This window comes from Corvus moneduloides, chromosome 3 (assembly GCF_009650955.1).
Source record: "Corvus moneduloides isolate bCorMon1 chromosome 3, bCorMon1.pri, whole genome shotgun sequence".
Taxonomy (NCBI): domain Eukaryota; kingdom Metazoa; phylum Chordata; class Aves; order Passeriformes; family Corvidae; genus Corvus; species Corvus moneduloides.
The window spans coordinates 80430408-80445027 of record NC_045478.1 but is presented as its reverse complement, the minus strand read 5'-3'; the positions used below and the strand labels follow the sequence as shown (position 1 = coordinate 80445027).

The 14620-nt window shown below is 37.0% G+C and overlaps 1 protein-coding gene across 4 annotated transcripts in view; it reads left to right on the top strand.

Moving 5' to 3' along the window:
• Positions 1–14620, top strand: part of SMOC2 (SPARC related modular calcium binding 2) — a 140753-nt gene that overhangs the window by 70588 nt on the left and 55545 nt on the right. For 2 of the 4 annotated variants that reach the window (XM_032102391.1, XM_032102390.1), the window contains exons 6-7: positions 148–231; positions 994–1068. In XM_032102391.1, the coding sequence (XP_031958282.1) occupies positions 148–231; positions 994–1068 (159 nt within the window). The remainder of the gene's footprint in view (positions 1–147; positions 232–993; positions 1069–14620) is intronic. The other 2 variants (XM_032102393.1, XM_032102392.1) reach the window with 1 other exon arrangement.

Below are 14620 nucleotides of genomic sequence, written 5' to 3'. Positions count from 1 at the left end.
TAAAACATTGTCTGTATAAGTAATATATCTGTGCTGTGTAGTGTCTTTAAAGAATGTTTAAATTGTTGTTTGCTGGCCGGGGCTATGTGCAAATCATTATTTTCAATCATGTATGTACACTTATTTAGCTTACTCTCATAATTGTAGTCTCCTTGCAAATCTTTTCCATTCTGAATTCAGATGATGCCTCAGCTCCCGCGCTGGAGACTCAGCCTCAAGGTGATGAAGAAGGTGAGCAAATTTAACAGTGTGGCATTAAACTGTGGAGTTACGGACTGTATTCCACAACATCAAATGCTATCTTAAGAGTATCTACAACTGCTGGTGTAGTTGCAAGAAATTTCAAGCATCTGTATTTTTTCAGGAACAACAAAGACAATGAACACAATAGGCAGTGAATTTTGTGTGATAATCTTGAGATGAGACTCTACCTGTGGAGACCAGCATGAACAATTTTAATTGTCGCTACTGAGAGCAGGCACAGGATTTAAACTTGAGCCAAACTGCAGATTAAAATTCTATGTTCAAATAAACAAGTCAAAGGGTAAATTCTATCCTCAGCAGAATGACTAGCAATATCACCCTTAAGGCTGATGTTTTGTGAGGATTATTTGCCTTTGGAGAAATTAATTGCTCATTAAATAAGCAACAATAGTCCTATGTTGTGGCTACCTTATCACTCGCCTCTCATCTTGCAGAATCTAATCTGCAGCCATTACATATTTTGAGTCCAGACTAGGAGATTTTTATTCTAACTAAGCCTAATTTTAGTCTAAAATTATTTCTTTCAACCTTCTGTGCAAATAGGACAAGGAAAGGACTATTCATACCTTTGCTTGAGTAATGGTCTTGACTGCCCTGATATAAACCAGTGTGCCCTTTTTTTTTTTAGATCCGTTTCTTTAAAACTAGCCACTTGCTATTTTGTTGCTAATTACTTGTAGAAATGTTAACATTTATAAAGTATTTTCTGTTGCCTTTCTTTTTTTCCAGATATAGCTTCTCGTTATCCTACCTTATGGACTGAGCAAGTAAAGAGTAGACAGAACAAAACCAATAAAAGCACAGGTAAGAAACTTAGGTTATCCTTACTTTGCAAAACTCCTGTGAAGATACGCATGAACCATTTTAATAACCATCATGCTTCCACTCTCGTTGTATGATAGTACCTTAATGATCTGCGTGGTGATGATTTACTAAGCTCATGCATCATATGTTCCTTTTATAGAGAAGTATTTTTGGCCAGGCTTTACCTGGCTAAAATGATATCCACTAAAGTCTCTGGCTCACATTAATTTGCAGTTGCTAGTGGGTCAGGCATTTATTTTTTACATGCTTTTTAATTCTTTTTCTCTTTGTTATCTGAATTTTTTGGGGTGATATGTAGCAAGAAGGCACTTGTAAAATAGCAGTGTCAGTTACATTCGTTCGGTGGTAAATCTTAGGAGGCAAACCTGGAAAGAAGCAAACTCCCACCAGAAGCCAGTTGTCAGCAGGAATTGCAAAGACAGTGTTACCTGCTTTTTGCTACATCAGTCACCTGTTATTTACAAACTGATCATCAGTTTGGTGTGAATTAATTATGTTTCTTTTTTAAAATAATTGTGGAATTCTGGCTTTACTTATTTTCATCACTGTTTAGAATTGAGCTTTTCAAACCTGGACTAGAAATGTCAGGTGAATGTCCTAAGACTGAAGTCTCTATAGTATTCAGATAAATTCAGCACTTTGGTGGATTATAAATTTTGATGGCTTTCTCATTGTTCCATTCTTTCAGTGGGATAAACTTTAGAGAGTCTTCCTGGCTTCTATTTCTCTGGAAAAATGTTGAGTTTGAAAGAAAACATTAATGATGCAGGCTGTGATTCAATAAATCACCCCAAACCACAGTTCAAATCCAGTAGAAATAGAGGTTATGCTTTACATTAAGTACTGTGCTTAAGTATTTTACTGAATTGAGGCCCAAAAGGATTTAGAAAAGGCAAACGATCATCATAAGAAAGAAAACAAGACACTAAAAGGTTTAAAGATTCCTTTATACAAGCTATTTTTAACATCAATGCTATAATTCGTAATACTTTATTTCTCTCCTTGATTCTCCAGTAAGCACTTAAGGGAAGGAACTTAAACAGTGAAGACAAGAGTTTGAAGCAAATACTTTTCGTGCTGGAGATTTAATTTGTCATTCTTTTAGTCAGTGTAGGCAAGAGCAGAATTCCTTTGGGATTTCTGTTGCATAAAATATGTGTACAGAAATTTGTCACTTTTAGGAGTGTTTGTTTAATTTTTACAGTGCTAGAGACTAAAGCAAGGCTTGTTGAGCTTGCAGTGTAGTTGCTGGAAGCCAAAGCTCCAACACACACGCACACACAGAGACACACACACACACAGACAGAACAAAAATGTGGGTTTCTTTCCGGGAACTGGTAACCTTCAGTCTCTTTAAAGACATATTTACAAGAAAAGAGGAACCAGAAGCATAGTTTACCTGTCTTGTGACTGCTAGCTCATCATCAAAAGCATGATTGTGTTAGATTTGCTAACAACAGGACTTGCTCACGACTGTGGTGCCATACCCAGGCTAGCAGAAGTACATCAGGAGGCACTGTGTAGCCAACCTTGCTTTAAACTGAAGCTATATCTGACGTGCCAGAATGGCATATTCAATCAAGGTGATTCCAGGTGCTAAAAACAGTGTCCTCACCAATTGTGGTAGGCAGGTTTTTAAGGTCTTGAAAAAAATAGGTAAGATTTTTCCCTTATTACCTCTCAGTGATGCCAAGGCTTTGGGGAACATCCACAGAGAATTAACTCTGTTATGTGTACAGAACAGGAAAGATCTTGCCAACAAATCTAGTGGATTGTAAACTAACCACCTTCCCACTTCCAGGCTTCAATATAGAGGATAAATATATATGTCTTCTTTACTCAGCTTAATAAAATCTGATTCAGACTTGGTCATGCAAATGCCAGAAAGCTTATTGTAAAGTATTTGTCTGAGTAAAATGAGGAAAATTTATCTCGGCATAGGAACTGTGTTTATAAAGCAAAACATGAAGCCAAATTTATTCATGATGGGCTAAATTTTCCTTTGTTTTTCCACAGTAATCCTAGTGCTCTCAAAGAAATTATTGCAGTGCAAATAACGCTATCATCTAGCCCTGCCTATAGAACAAAACTAAGAAGAAAAACACCCTAAAAATTTCAGGCAAAATACAAATATCCTATTTAAAAGCTTACTATTTTAGTCTGTAGTGCTTTTTTTCGCCCTAGTTTTTACCTGAATATATGTTCTAATACATCATGATCAACATGTCATCTAGAAACTTGTCTTGACGTGAGAAATCAATCTCCTTAGGAGAAAGTTTTGTGAGTTAAGGCCGCAAATGAATACATTAAATTTTTTGTACCCATCATGAAGTGGTTTGATTTTACTATTCTGCAAATGACCTGCCAGTTAGAATTAGCCAGTAAAATTAGCATAAACCTTTAGGTTTTGGAAGATAGAAAATAATGGCTCAAGGAAATTCTAGTTTATATTAGTTCTCCAGTGCCTTCATTTGACTGAGTGAGCCTAAATTAATTTAGCATGGAGTAATGTCATTTGCAAGGCTCACAGATGCAAGGCATGAAATTAGTGGATTATATATCCATGTTCTATAATGCCTTCTATTGTAGATTCTTTTTGTTGGCTCAGAGAAATAGGCCTTTGCTGTTCACTTAAGGCATTTGTGGAGTGGTATTTCACCTATAAGTTTTTGAGGACAAAATTTTACTCCCAGCAAAAATGCCATCAACATTGGATCGTGTTACAATAGCTCTATTTAGAGTGGTTGATTAGAGTAGAAACATCTCCAATTTAGCTTTTTTTGTGCATTGAAGGTGATTTTCAAGATACTTTTTCTTTCCATACTTAGAATAGAGCATTCATTTAATTGCTAAAATTGTTTCTGCTGAGGTGCTTTATGTATATGTCATAGTGCGTTTGCAAATATTTTGTGAATACCCCCACACTCCTCATTTTTTTCTCCATTTCACAGAAAATGTTGTGGATTTGCCATATCAGGTTGACACAAATAAGAATTTTACCAACAGCTGTAGAAAATAAACAGAAAACACTGAAAAAGGGACTGCGTGGGTTCAGATAAAGACATCAAAATGTAGCAGCCTACACTGCTGTGTGTCTGTGAACGCAGTGTCTGAATTCCTGCTGTAGTTTGTGGTGCTATGATCAGTGCAGTCAGTGGAGCCTGGAGAGCCACCCAGCTCATTGTACAGCCCCCAGCACCGTGAAGCTGACTGGGTAACTGGAGCTCACTGGGCTAGTTTAGATCTGTAGCTGATATTAAGCTGACTGTGCTTTATATGAACTTAATCCCACACCAGTATCAGTAGGAAATCCAGGTACTACTCTTTTAGAGCTTTAGTATTTTGTAAAGACCAGAGGACAGAAGGTTTTATACCTTGAAGAAACTGGATATTTTGGACTATGTTCTTAGCAATTGCCTGTTACTGTCACTTTGGGGCTCAGTGCAACTTTAATGTGAGTGGAGAAGACAGTGCAGATACTTTCCCATCACCTAACAGGGAAAATGCAGTCCCCTGAGGAGAGCTCAGGCTGGACTGTAAATCTCTTAGGTTCTCCTTGCTATAGCTGCTCTATCAGCAGTTTATATTCCTGTGGGATTCTCGGGAACAAAATGTGATATTTTTCAGAGGTTGTATGCCATTTTTTGAGTTTGAGTATAGACAAAGTGTAGTTTGATCCTTTTCACAATGCCCAGTGAAGCTTCTAAATTCATTTAGTTAGCATGAATTTGAGAGTCATTATTTTCTTATAGTCTATTTTGTGAGCACTTTCATGAAAAACAAATAGGGTGAGTTTAACTGATCATATTTTTAATGTTCAAAAAGATTCTTAAACTACTCAGTAATTTCTCAGTAGAATCTGTACACCACAGAATAAACCATACTTAGTCATACATAACCTGTCATATACTTACATAGGTACTTAAGGACCTTGGAGATTCTGGTGATAACATAATTCAAGATAAAAAAAATGATCGAGTATTGTTCTAGTGGCCAAAATACAGCACAGTTTCACCTATTTACTGTTCAGTTCTATTTTCTTACTATACTACTGTATTCTTTCTCCTAAAATATGTAAGAGTATGACATTCTTAGTTCTAATGATCTGTATGTTCATTGATCATATATTTACTGATTGTGTATTTAATAAGCATTGTAAAGAGGTTGTAAAATTAGTGTTTGTTATGTTGATAATCCACTATGACCAGAAAAATAGAAGAGGAAGAAATTGTTGCCTTTCTTTGTTGACCCAATAGTTTGCATTTCATCTGAATCACCCAGATGTGTGATGCAGTTTGTGCCAGCTTCACGATTTCTGCCATCTTTTTGCTTATATGCTTTAAGCAGGTGCTAGAGGACAAGCCATACATAATCCATCATAAAATAGGGTTGACTCAGAGAAAACCCTGATCTGCCATTAAGGCTTCTGAGGCAGGGTCAGGTTGTCAAGATTCTGAGCACATCTATGCAAAAAGCAGTGGATCAAGTCATTATGAAGTTTTTCCTCCAGAATGAAGAATCTTAAATCAGAATGAGTTGTCTCCTCAAACTATGATTTTAGTGATTTCAAAGTGCCCAAATTTGAACCACTGTATCTGGATATAATCATCATTATCATCATCATTTTTTACTTCACCTGTGCACTAATGAAAGGGACGCATAATTTTTATTTCATTTTCTGACACAATGGAGTAGTGTTTTATTACTGCCTTTTTGCTACAGACTGTCATTTTCAGGACTTTAAAAATCTGTTGCAAGATTTTATCAATTAGTCCCAGAGAGTTCAATCCAACAGGAGTTTCATTCTCAAAACGCCATCTGGGAAAACACTGACGTGTACATACAGCAATGCATTATAGACTGGCTGCAAATGCAAATGAAAACAGTTGGTATAACATCTCCTGAGAATATCTTCTTAATAGACTAAAATAATTAAATCTAACATGATAATTATGTGTCTGTATCTGTACAAAATAGCTGCTTGCATTTATCTGTCTGTTAGTCCAAATCTGTTGGCAAATTCTGCCAGTGAGACCGATAATACAACAGAGTGACATTCTAAGAGCTGAATAGTTTTTATTGCCTTGTCATCAGACAGCTTCAAAGCATTTGTACAGAGGAGTTTTTCTCACATGGAAACTATGTTGGTTGTCAGTGAGGTTTCTGTCTTGTTAGCTTGCTAGATTTTGTTTCTCAGAGGCAATTGCTTCAGTGGGATCCCTGTGCACTGATCATCCCTGAAAGTCACCTTCCTATAAAGGACCAAGGCAAACCTTGTTCCATACTCCTGTGCTCGTGTTCATTCCAAACTGAACTTAACTTATTCCTGTTATGCCTATCCTGACAAAAGTCGGTCCTAAAGTTAAAAAAAACCTGCATAAGAAAAAAATAGCATTTTCTTTCAAAGGAAACAAATGTAAGAGTTTGTGTGTCTGCCCAATAACATCAATTCTAAGAGCCATTCCTTTCTAAGCATAGGAAAATTAATGACATAGAGACAGAAAACTGAGTAACAGCTCAGTGACTTTTTATTTATTTTCATTAATTGTTGCATTTTCCAGATGTTACTTTTAGTGTTCAATGAAGATAAATTGCTTGCAGTTGAAGTTGTGTGAGCTAGCAAGAAAAAAATAAGATTCAGTTGCATGCTCCCACTTACATATTTATTACAACATAGTTAGAAATTTTCTACAAGTATTTTGAATTAGGCTTCTTTCACAATGTGAAGATTTGAGATATGAAACCAGTTAAAACAGAAGGAAATCAAAATGTATGTCATAACGAAGTGAGGAAAGAACATAGGCAAGAGGGGGAAGAAAGTATTTTAAAAGTTTGTTGCCTGTATTTTTCAGCAGGGGTTCCTAGGAAGTTGTGTGTTGGCCTGCAAAACCCTGGCTAATCTTCCATTCTCAAATGTGCTTGTATTTAGCATTAACGGAGGGGTAGATGAGGATGACTCCTACTTGCTCTTAATACATTATGCCTATATTGGACACTCAGAAATGGACTTCAAATTAATACATAAAGTAGATTTGCATAGGGAAAGAGCCTGAGTAGAAGTGGTCCATTAATTGCCAACCGCTGAATTACACAGAAAACTTGGAGCTTTTTGCCTGTTACTAGCTCATTTCAGCGCTAAAGAGTGTTTCTTTCTAACAATTAGTGAGGTATGAGCCACACACAACCATGGGAATTGCACTCCCAAGCTTGTGTTGTAAATGCAGTCATTAGCTGTAGCTGGAGAAGTCAAAAGCATGGTAATAAGTTGTTGAAATATATCCATGTCTTGCCTAGAGTATCTGATATTGTCATGGGCCAAAATTTACAACAACCTACTGGAAATCCGTGATGTTCTGGCACAGGGGTTTGATAATCCAGAGTATCTGAAATGGAATTGACTTGAACCCTAAAATCTCAATTCAAATCATGAAAGGAAAGAAGAAGGCACAAGTATTGATTTTCAGTATCTTCAAACATCCCAACGGGCTATTAAGTCAACACATGGATTCTGTCAATGGAAACTCAGTCCATAAGAGATGGGCAATCTCTCTCTGACAAATTTTGGACAAGTTCAAGTCCAAACATTTTTACTGTGAACTTTCTACTTTGGGCTCATCTGCAGGTCAATTCTCTACACAAGAAAAGGCACTAGCATTATTTCATGACATCTACAGCAAGTCCAAATATTTTATGTTAGCCATAGATCTGGCTTTTGGGCCTTGTAAAATCTGTGGGTGCTGAAAGAGATGATCTGGTAGAACATTTTTTGTTTGGCCTGTTCACTCAACAAAGTGGTGCATGGAAGTTAAAGAGAAAAGCACGGAAGTTTAGTAAGTGCATGGAAGTTTAGTAAGAAAAACATGCAGATGAAGACTGAAAGCTTCCAAAACATCAGTCTTACGGCCTTCACAGACTGGGTTGTCTCTTGTAGCTGATTCACAAAATATTCCCTTTAGCGTTCATGAAGGAACTTAATTATTTGGAGTGAACCGTAATTTCTGATTTGTATTTTACTATAAACCTAGCTGCTGGGTAGGGAGATGCATGAGGCATTGTCACGACTTGTTATATCCACTACTGTTATGTTTTTAAATATTTTAAAGAGCAGGAGGTAGTCCTCTTTACTTCTCGTTCATTTGTTATTGTTTTTCTGTCAAGAACCACAATAGTTTTAGAGTAGAATTCTTTCCAAATATTGTTTGCAAGATACCCTCTGGCAGCTGAAAAACTCACGGCTTACAAACTATTGAATATTCACACCACTAGGGCCAATCAGTAAATGGTTGACTTAGTTCCTAATAGAGAATTTTATCTTACCTTTAAGCAGCAATTTTTAATGATATTTTAGTCTTGATTTACCTGTTACAAAAGAGGGAACAGTACTCTTCAATCTCTATATGTTCTTCACCAGTGAACAAAATTACTCTACATATTCTGGTCCTCTTTCTTTTCCTTGCCTTTCTTTGCCTTGCCTGACCTAAATTGGTAAAGGAAAATTACTGTTTTCTTTCAGTTCTTTCAGACTCGTCCAAGAAGATTAAACTTTCCAGACCTCCCCAAACTGCTTGTATATTATGATTCATTCTTAATTCATAGGCTGCTGGATCATGCTTATTATAGAACTGTCCTATCTTTAATAATCCTTTTCACAAGGATTTTCATTTATCTTCATTTTAATTTTACATATTAGTTCAAAATCTTAAAAAAGATCAAGCACTGACATTTCCAGCTTTTTCCTCCCACTACAGGAGAAGATCCTCCCATCCTAAACCATTAAAAAAAGAGCTCTGTTTTACATCCAGTTGATGTTCTTTATGCTCAGGATGTTCCAGGGCTTTACTGGACCCCCACTGTGAGGAGGAAAAAAAAAAAAATCTGTTTTATGCAAGGCTGATAATTTCTATTTTACTGCATGTGTTAAAATTTGATGCCAAAAGATAGTAATCTTTCCTGACCATTTTTAATTATATCACATTACTTTCTACAGCAAGTAAATGACACAACAGTCCTGCTTGAAGTTCTCCTTTAGTTTTCAGACATGCACTCCCCCACCTACCCAGAGCTTTCTAGGGTTTACCAGACATCAGATTGCATAATCATAAAAACATCAATTAGGTCCATAAATCTTAAGGAGAATGTCAGGTTAATGGTCTATATTTTAATGACAGATGCAGAGAATCATGTAAATCATGTTAATGCACAGAAACATATTAGACTGGATCATATCTAATGACATAATCTTTCTGGGAAATAGATAAAACTTTCAGTCAAGACAGTATGGATCTGCTATGGCTGTACTCTGATTGTTGGGTGGTATATAGATGATAGGTCTTCCAAAAGGATAAACAGTGAGAGCTGCCAGACCTTCCATCATCATCATCCAATGACCTGATAGTTAGGAGAAATTGTCCATGTTCCATGCAGAGATGCAGTTTTTTCTTCTATCAGGATAAGTCAAATAACCAACTATTTACCTTTCCAATAATTGGATAAGTTTTGTTTGAAAAAGAAGCCAAAACCAGTTATGTGAACTGTGGAATTCTACTGCTTGCTCCACAAAAAAAATCTGACTGTTGTTAATGGAAGTACAGACCATGGGAGGACCATGTAACGTTCCCTGGCAGGTCAGGTTATGGCTAGTCATGGTTGCTTAAATTTGGAGGGATTTTTAATTGGATGATTTATCACCTATGAATTCCAACTTTCTTATTTGCCAAGCCATGTATCTCTGAACAAAATTCTTGAAGAGACTGACAGCTTGTGCTGTAGTTCATGCATCGCTTAATTATTTTCTGAAAAATTCTTGGCTTTTTCCTTAGTTCTGTGAAAAATTGCCACGTGATGCAGGAACTCCTTAAGGCTTCATCAGTAATTTTAGTGTTTTCCATTTGGTACAAAAGCAAGAGAAAGTCAATGCCTACAGTGACTTCTGTGCGATGGGTGGGATTCAGCCCCAAGTCTGCGCATTGGCCACAAGTCCGCGATGAAGCTATTGCATTAGCCCGACTCTTTACAGCAGTGTTAAGGTCCCAGGTTAATACTGTCATCCATGGATCCTTCACCCTACCCTGTCCTTAATACAGTGTTCTGGATTCTTTTGTTAGTTTCCAGCGTTGAGTCTCCTTTCCATGCACGCAAGGGAACTTGTAGTCAAACTATGTTGCTAAGGTACATAAATCCACTCTGAGGTCTTCTCATCTATACCCCAGCTATTGTATTATTACTGGCTTGCTTTACATTTCACTGCACTCTGTACATCATGCTCTGTCATCTCTCAAACCAGACTGCTCCAGACAAATGTTAGACACTGTGTTTTCCCTGCTCTCTGCAGTGCCTACAAATAACTGCCTAGGAATAACATTAAGTATTGTTTCCACAATGCACTAGATTTCCGTGTTACTGGAGAAGAAGCAGTGGTTGAAGAGACAGACCACTGTTTTTCATTAAGCTATTTTTAATACCTGTTTTCGTTTAAAAACAGCAGGCTAAATATCTTCATTCATCCACAAATGAAACTATGTTTAAATACAATTAAGGCTGTAAATTAAATTTCAGATCTTAAATTCTCTTGGTCAAAACACAAGAGAAAAGAGAGGGTGAAGCTTAATATGCCAAACTGGTTGAGAATGCAGCCTTCTGTGGAAAACACATGACTTACTAGGAACTTTTTTTTAAATATATGCATTTTCATCTAAAAAAATGCATCTTCAAAACAAAAATTCAAAGAAAAAACAAGATCTTTAATTAAATGAATGTTTTTGGGTCAAAACTCAAAATCTTGATGGTTCATTGTAATGTCTTGTTGGAGCTGTAATTTTAAAACTTCATTAGTTCTTCCTTTTTTGAGGGCTGAGTCCTTAGGCTGACAGTACATGTAGGACATAATGGTCCCCCTATTTTATAAACTCAGACACCTCGGGAAACCTGTAGGCACCTTGGATTTTGTGGTTCTCTGTGAAGTTCTACACAAAGAAACAGCTTGTTGAGGGGTTTTGTTTTGTTCTCGTCTCTTTTTTTGTCAAAAAGAAACACTTTGAATGAAAAACATATTTTCATTCAAATAATTGGTTTTCCAGCAGACAGTCAAAATAAAATTTTTCAACCAACTGTATTACAGTCATAACAAGCAATGAAAAAAATGATGTTTTTGCCATTTAAACAGTGAATTACCTTGTACTATTGTTTTCCAGTGAGACCTCAGTGATATTTTAACTTACCAGTTTTGTTCTTCAGTGAGCAGAAACAACTTATCAAAATGAAAAAACTTTTATTGGCCTCTATTTGAAGGAATGATTAGATGCAGTTTTTGTGGGATTAGAATGCATTATAAATACATAAATTCCTCAAACATGGGTGACTTTTAATGCCCTTGAATTATTTTCCAGTGCACCCAGTTAGATCAGGGCAACAAACTCATTGATATTTGGTCTGGAAGCAGAGGAATATGAAGTCAAATTAACTCTTCTAGTGCCCCCAAAATCTGAGATACAGTTGGGGCAAGAATGCAAATAGTTCAGAATTGCAAGATCTGTTCAGGTTCAAATCACAGGAAAGGTTGAGTGTCTCCCTCAGTCATCAGGCCAAAATTTCATATCTGTATTAAAGCAAATTCCAAAAGATGAAAGGACTGACAAAGGTTGATCCTGATGGTTATATTTGCCTGTTGTTTGGTGAATTCATGCACATACTCAGATAAAATGGAGACTCCTAACAGAGTCAGAGGTGTGATTAGTTGCAGAGGCTCACAACCACACTGTTGTGGTTCAGTTTACTCTTTCAGAGCATCCCTGTGCCCAGTTATTCTGGCTGGTGAAGAGGTAGGGATGCTTTCTGTTTGTCTGCTTGCCTAACTGGTTTGGGGAGCAGAGATCTGAGTAACTTCTGACCTTGTTTCCTCTCTGGCTTTCCTAAAGCTCCTATTATGTAGCTAAATTCATAATCTCAAACTGCCAGAAGGTAATGAGAAAATTGTTAATCTCATTGCTCTCCTGTTTGGCTGTATAAGTCTCTTAGCTTAAGGGATTTACAGTTTTATTATTCTTGCAGTTTCTAATCAGATTTTAAAAGAAATCTGAGATCATTTTTAGGATTTGATTTTAAGTTGGTATGAATTGACGCAACAGAGAAGCAGCAAAGCCAAAAACATCAGTATAAATGTCAGTGGTTTGAAAGGTCACTTCTCCCCATTTCCGTACCAACATCTTTAGTATAAAACAGTGACTTGTAATGTAGTCACATATCCTGTAGTTCATCCCTTTAGCTAAACAGTCCAATATAATAATAGCAAATGACTGTAGGAGGAGATGGTTTAGTTTTAGCAAGCATGAAGCCTCATTTTACTCAGAGCAGCGTAAATAGGAGTGACTCTGCTAGAGTTACAAGGATAATACCACTGGAAGATTTATGAGGAGAGGTGTGAATCAGGCCTGGAAGGTTTCTTTTAATTTTGTTTTAATTTTTCTCTTTGTGGGAACATTAATAGTACAGGACAGATGATTGCGTTATCACTTCTCTTGGAAACACAGTGCGCACTTTATGAAATCATAAAGTAGCTAGTATGTAGTATATCAGTCTGCTGACTCTCTGACGATAGGACAGGCCACCGCAATCCTGCTGCTGTTGCATAGCTGGAATTCCTCTTGACTTTAATGAATGTGTTGTCAGCGCAAGGGCTCCTCTAGTCCACTGATATTGTCAGCTGAAAGACTGAACAAAGTATTTTCTCTTTATTACCTTTGTGTACAACTCGATTGTCTCCAGATGATGTGTTTTGCACACTGAAGCATATTTATATTCAGAAACACTGAATATTCATTAACACCTTTGCACGTCAGATACTATGTCACATAAGTAACCATGGTCCTAAGGATGTCATCATGCACTTACCTTTTCAATATTCTTGTCAAAATGAGCCTGTGTGGCTTCTATATAGAGCACACCTGTCCATAGCAAGGCTAGATGAGAAATGCCTTGCTTCAGGTCTTTTTATCCCCAATATGCTTTAGAAAGTTTGTGAATCTGAGTATTATACTTAAGCTTAATTTATCTTTTATTTCATACCTGCTTTTATTGGAGCCTTCTGCAATATTATTATAGTCTCTGTTATTCATCCTCAATGTTGCTTGTACACAGGGAATTCCCTGTTCTGTTCTGTTTCCAATCCTTTCTTTGCAGTCTTCTTTCTCTTCTGTCAATAGCTGATCTTCACTGCCTGTTCTCAGTTTTTGCCTGGATATCATTGCTCAATCCCAAATGCTGCTGAACATTTCTTGTAACGCTGATTTCTCGTCTCTCTTTTCTTCCATCTTCTCTTTAACCAATACAGCCAGAAGCTTAAATTGGAGGCTTTATGAGAAGAATAACCAAGGGATAAAGGCTGTAGATCCTGCGATGAGTTTGCAGGCTGTGTTCTGAAAATATAGTGACTCCAAAACCAAGTAGAGAGTTCTTAGGAGCACCCAGCTGAGCAGTGACTGCAAAGAAAAGGAGGGAGAACTTGATTCCTAGATTAAGTAAACTTGGAAAGGTGTCTTTACCTATCTTTGTAGGATGTCAGAGACTGTTTCAGAGATACATTGTACAGCTGTGGTATCCATACTGCAGGATACTGAAGGATACCAAAATGCAGGAGCACCTAGATGTTTGATCCTAAAGCTGGTGAATTTCAGCTTAATTCAGTGCTTTTCTAAGTAAAAATGCTTCCTTAGTAAGAATTCATCCTAGGTAAGAACACTTCCTAAGTAAGAATGCTTCCTTAGTCAAGACTGTAAGTTGTTTTGTGGAAGTTCATTTAAGTTTGTCAAATAAAACTCAATACAAGTGTCATCATGTCAATGCTGTTGGTCTGACTGAATAGTGCTCAGAGTCTTGGACTATATTTTGTGCCAATATCACTTCCTCAGGATGTCATTGTGGAGACTTAAGCAGCCTACAAAGTATTGTATGTGAAAACATCTGACGTCAGCTAGTGGAGGGAGACAGCGTGGTTTCATTGCTTACATTCAGGGCAGCTAGCCAGGAACTCCAGGGCTCTAACCCTGGCTCTGCTTTGGGGAGGGCTGTCACAGTCTGGACAGATCAATGCAAGCAGAAAAAAGTTTCATCAGAGAGGTGGTTGAGATAGTGTCTAGTACAGAACTATGGAATACAAAACAGAGCTTTACAGACATGCAGTATAGCAGGTGGAAGTGAAGAAAAAGATGTTGAACTGACCAGTTGGAATAGTGGTATTTCTCTAAATGAAAAGGCACCCTTTTTTCAGTTTTGAATGTAGACTTCATGCCTTTTGTTTTGTTTGTTGGTCTCAGTGTCTCAGTCATGTAAATCATGACATTGGATTTTTTTCCTTGCAAGTGCTTCGGAGATTCCACCACTTCATTATGCAAACTATACCTGCCATTGTGTCACTGTAAAATATGTATGTAGAACACAAGCAAAAGAGGATGCCCATGACTGGTGCAAGGGAGAGCCTCTGTCTTCTCCTGCATGTTATGTTTATGAAAATGTGCATACATGTATGAGGCAAAATTAC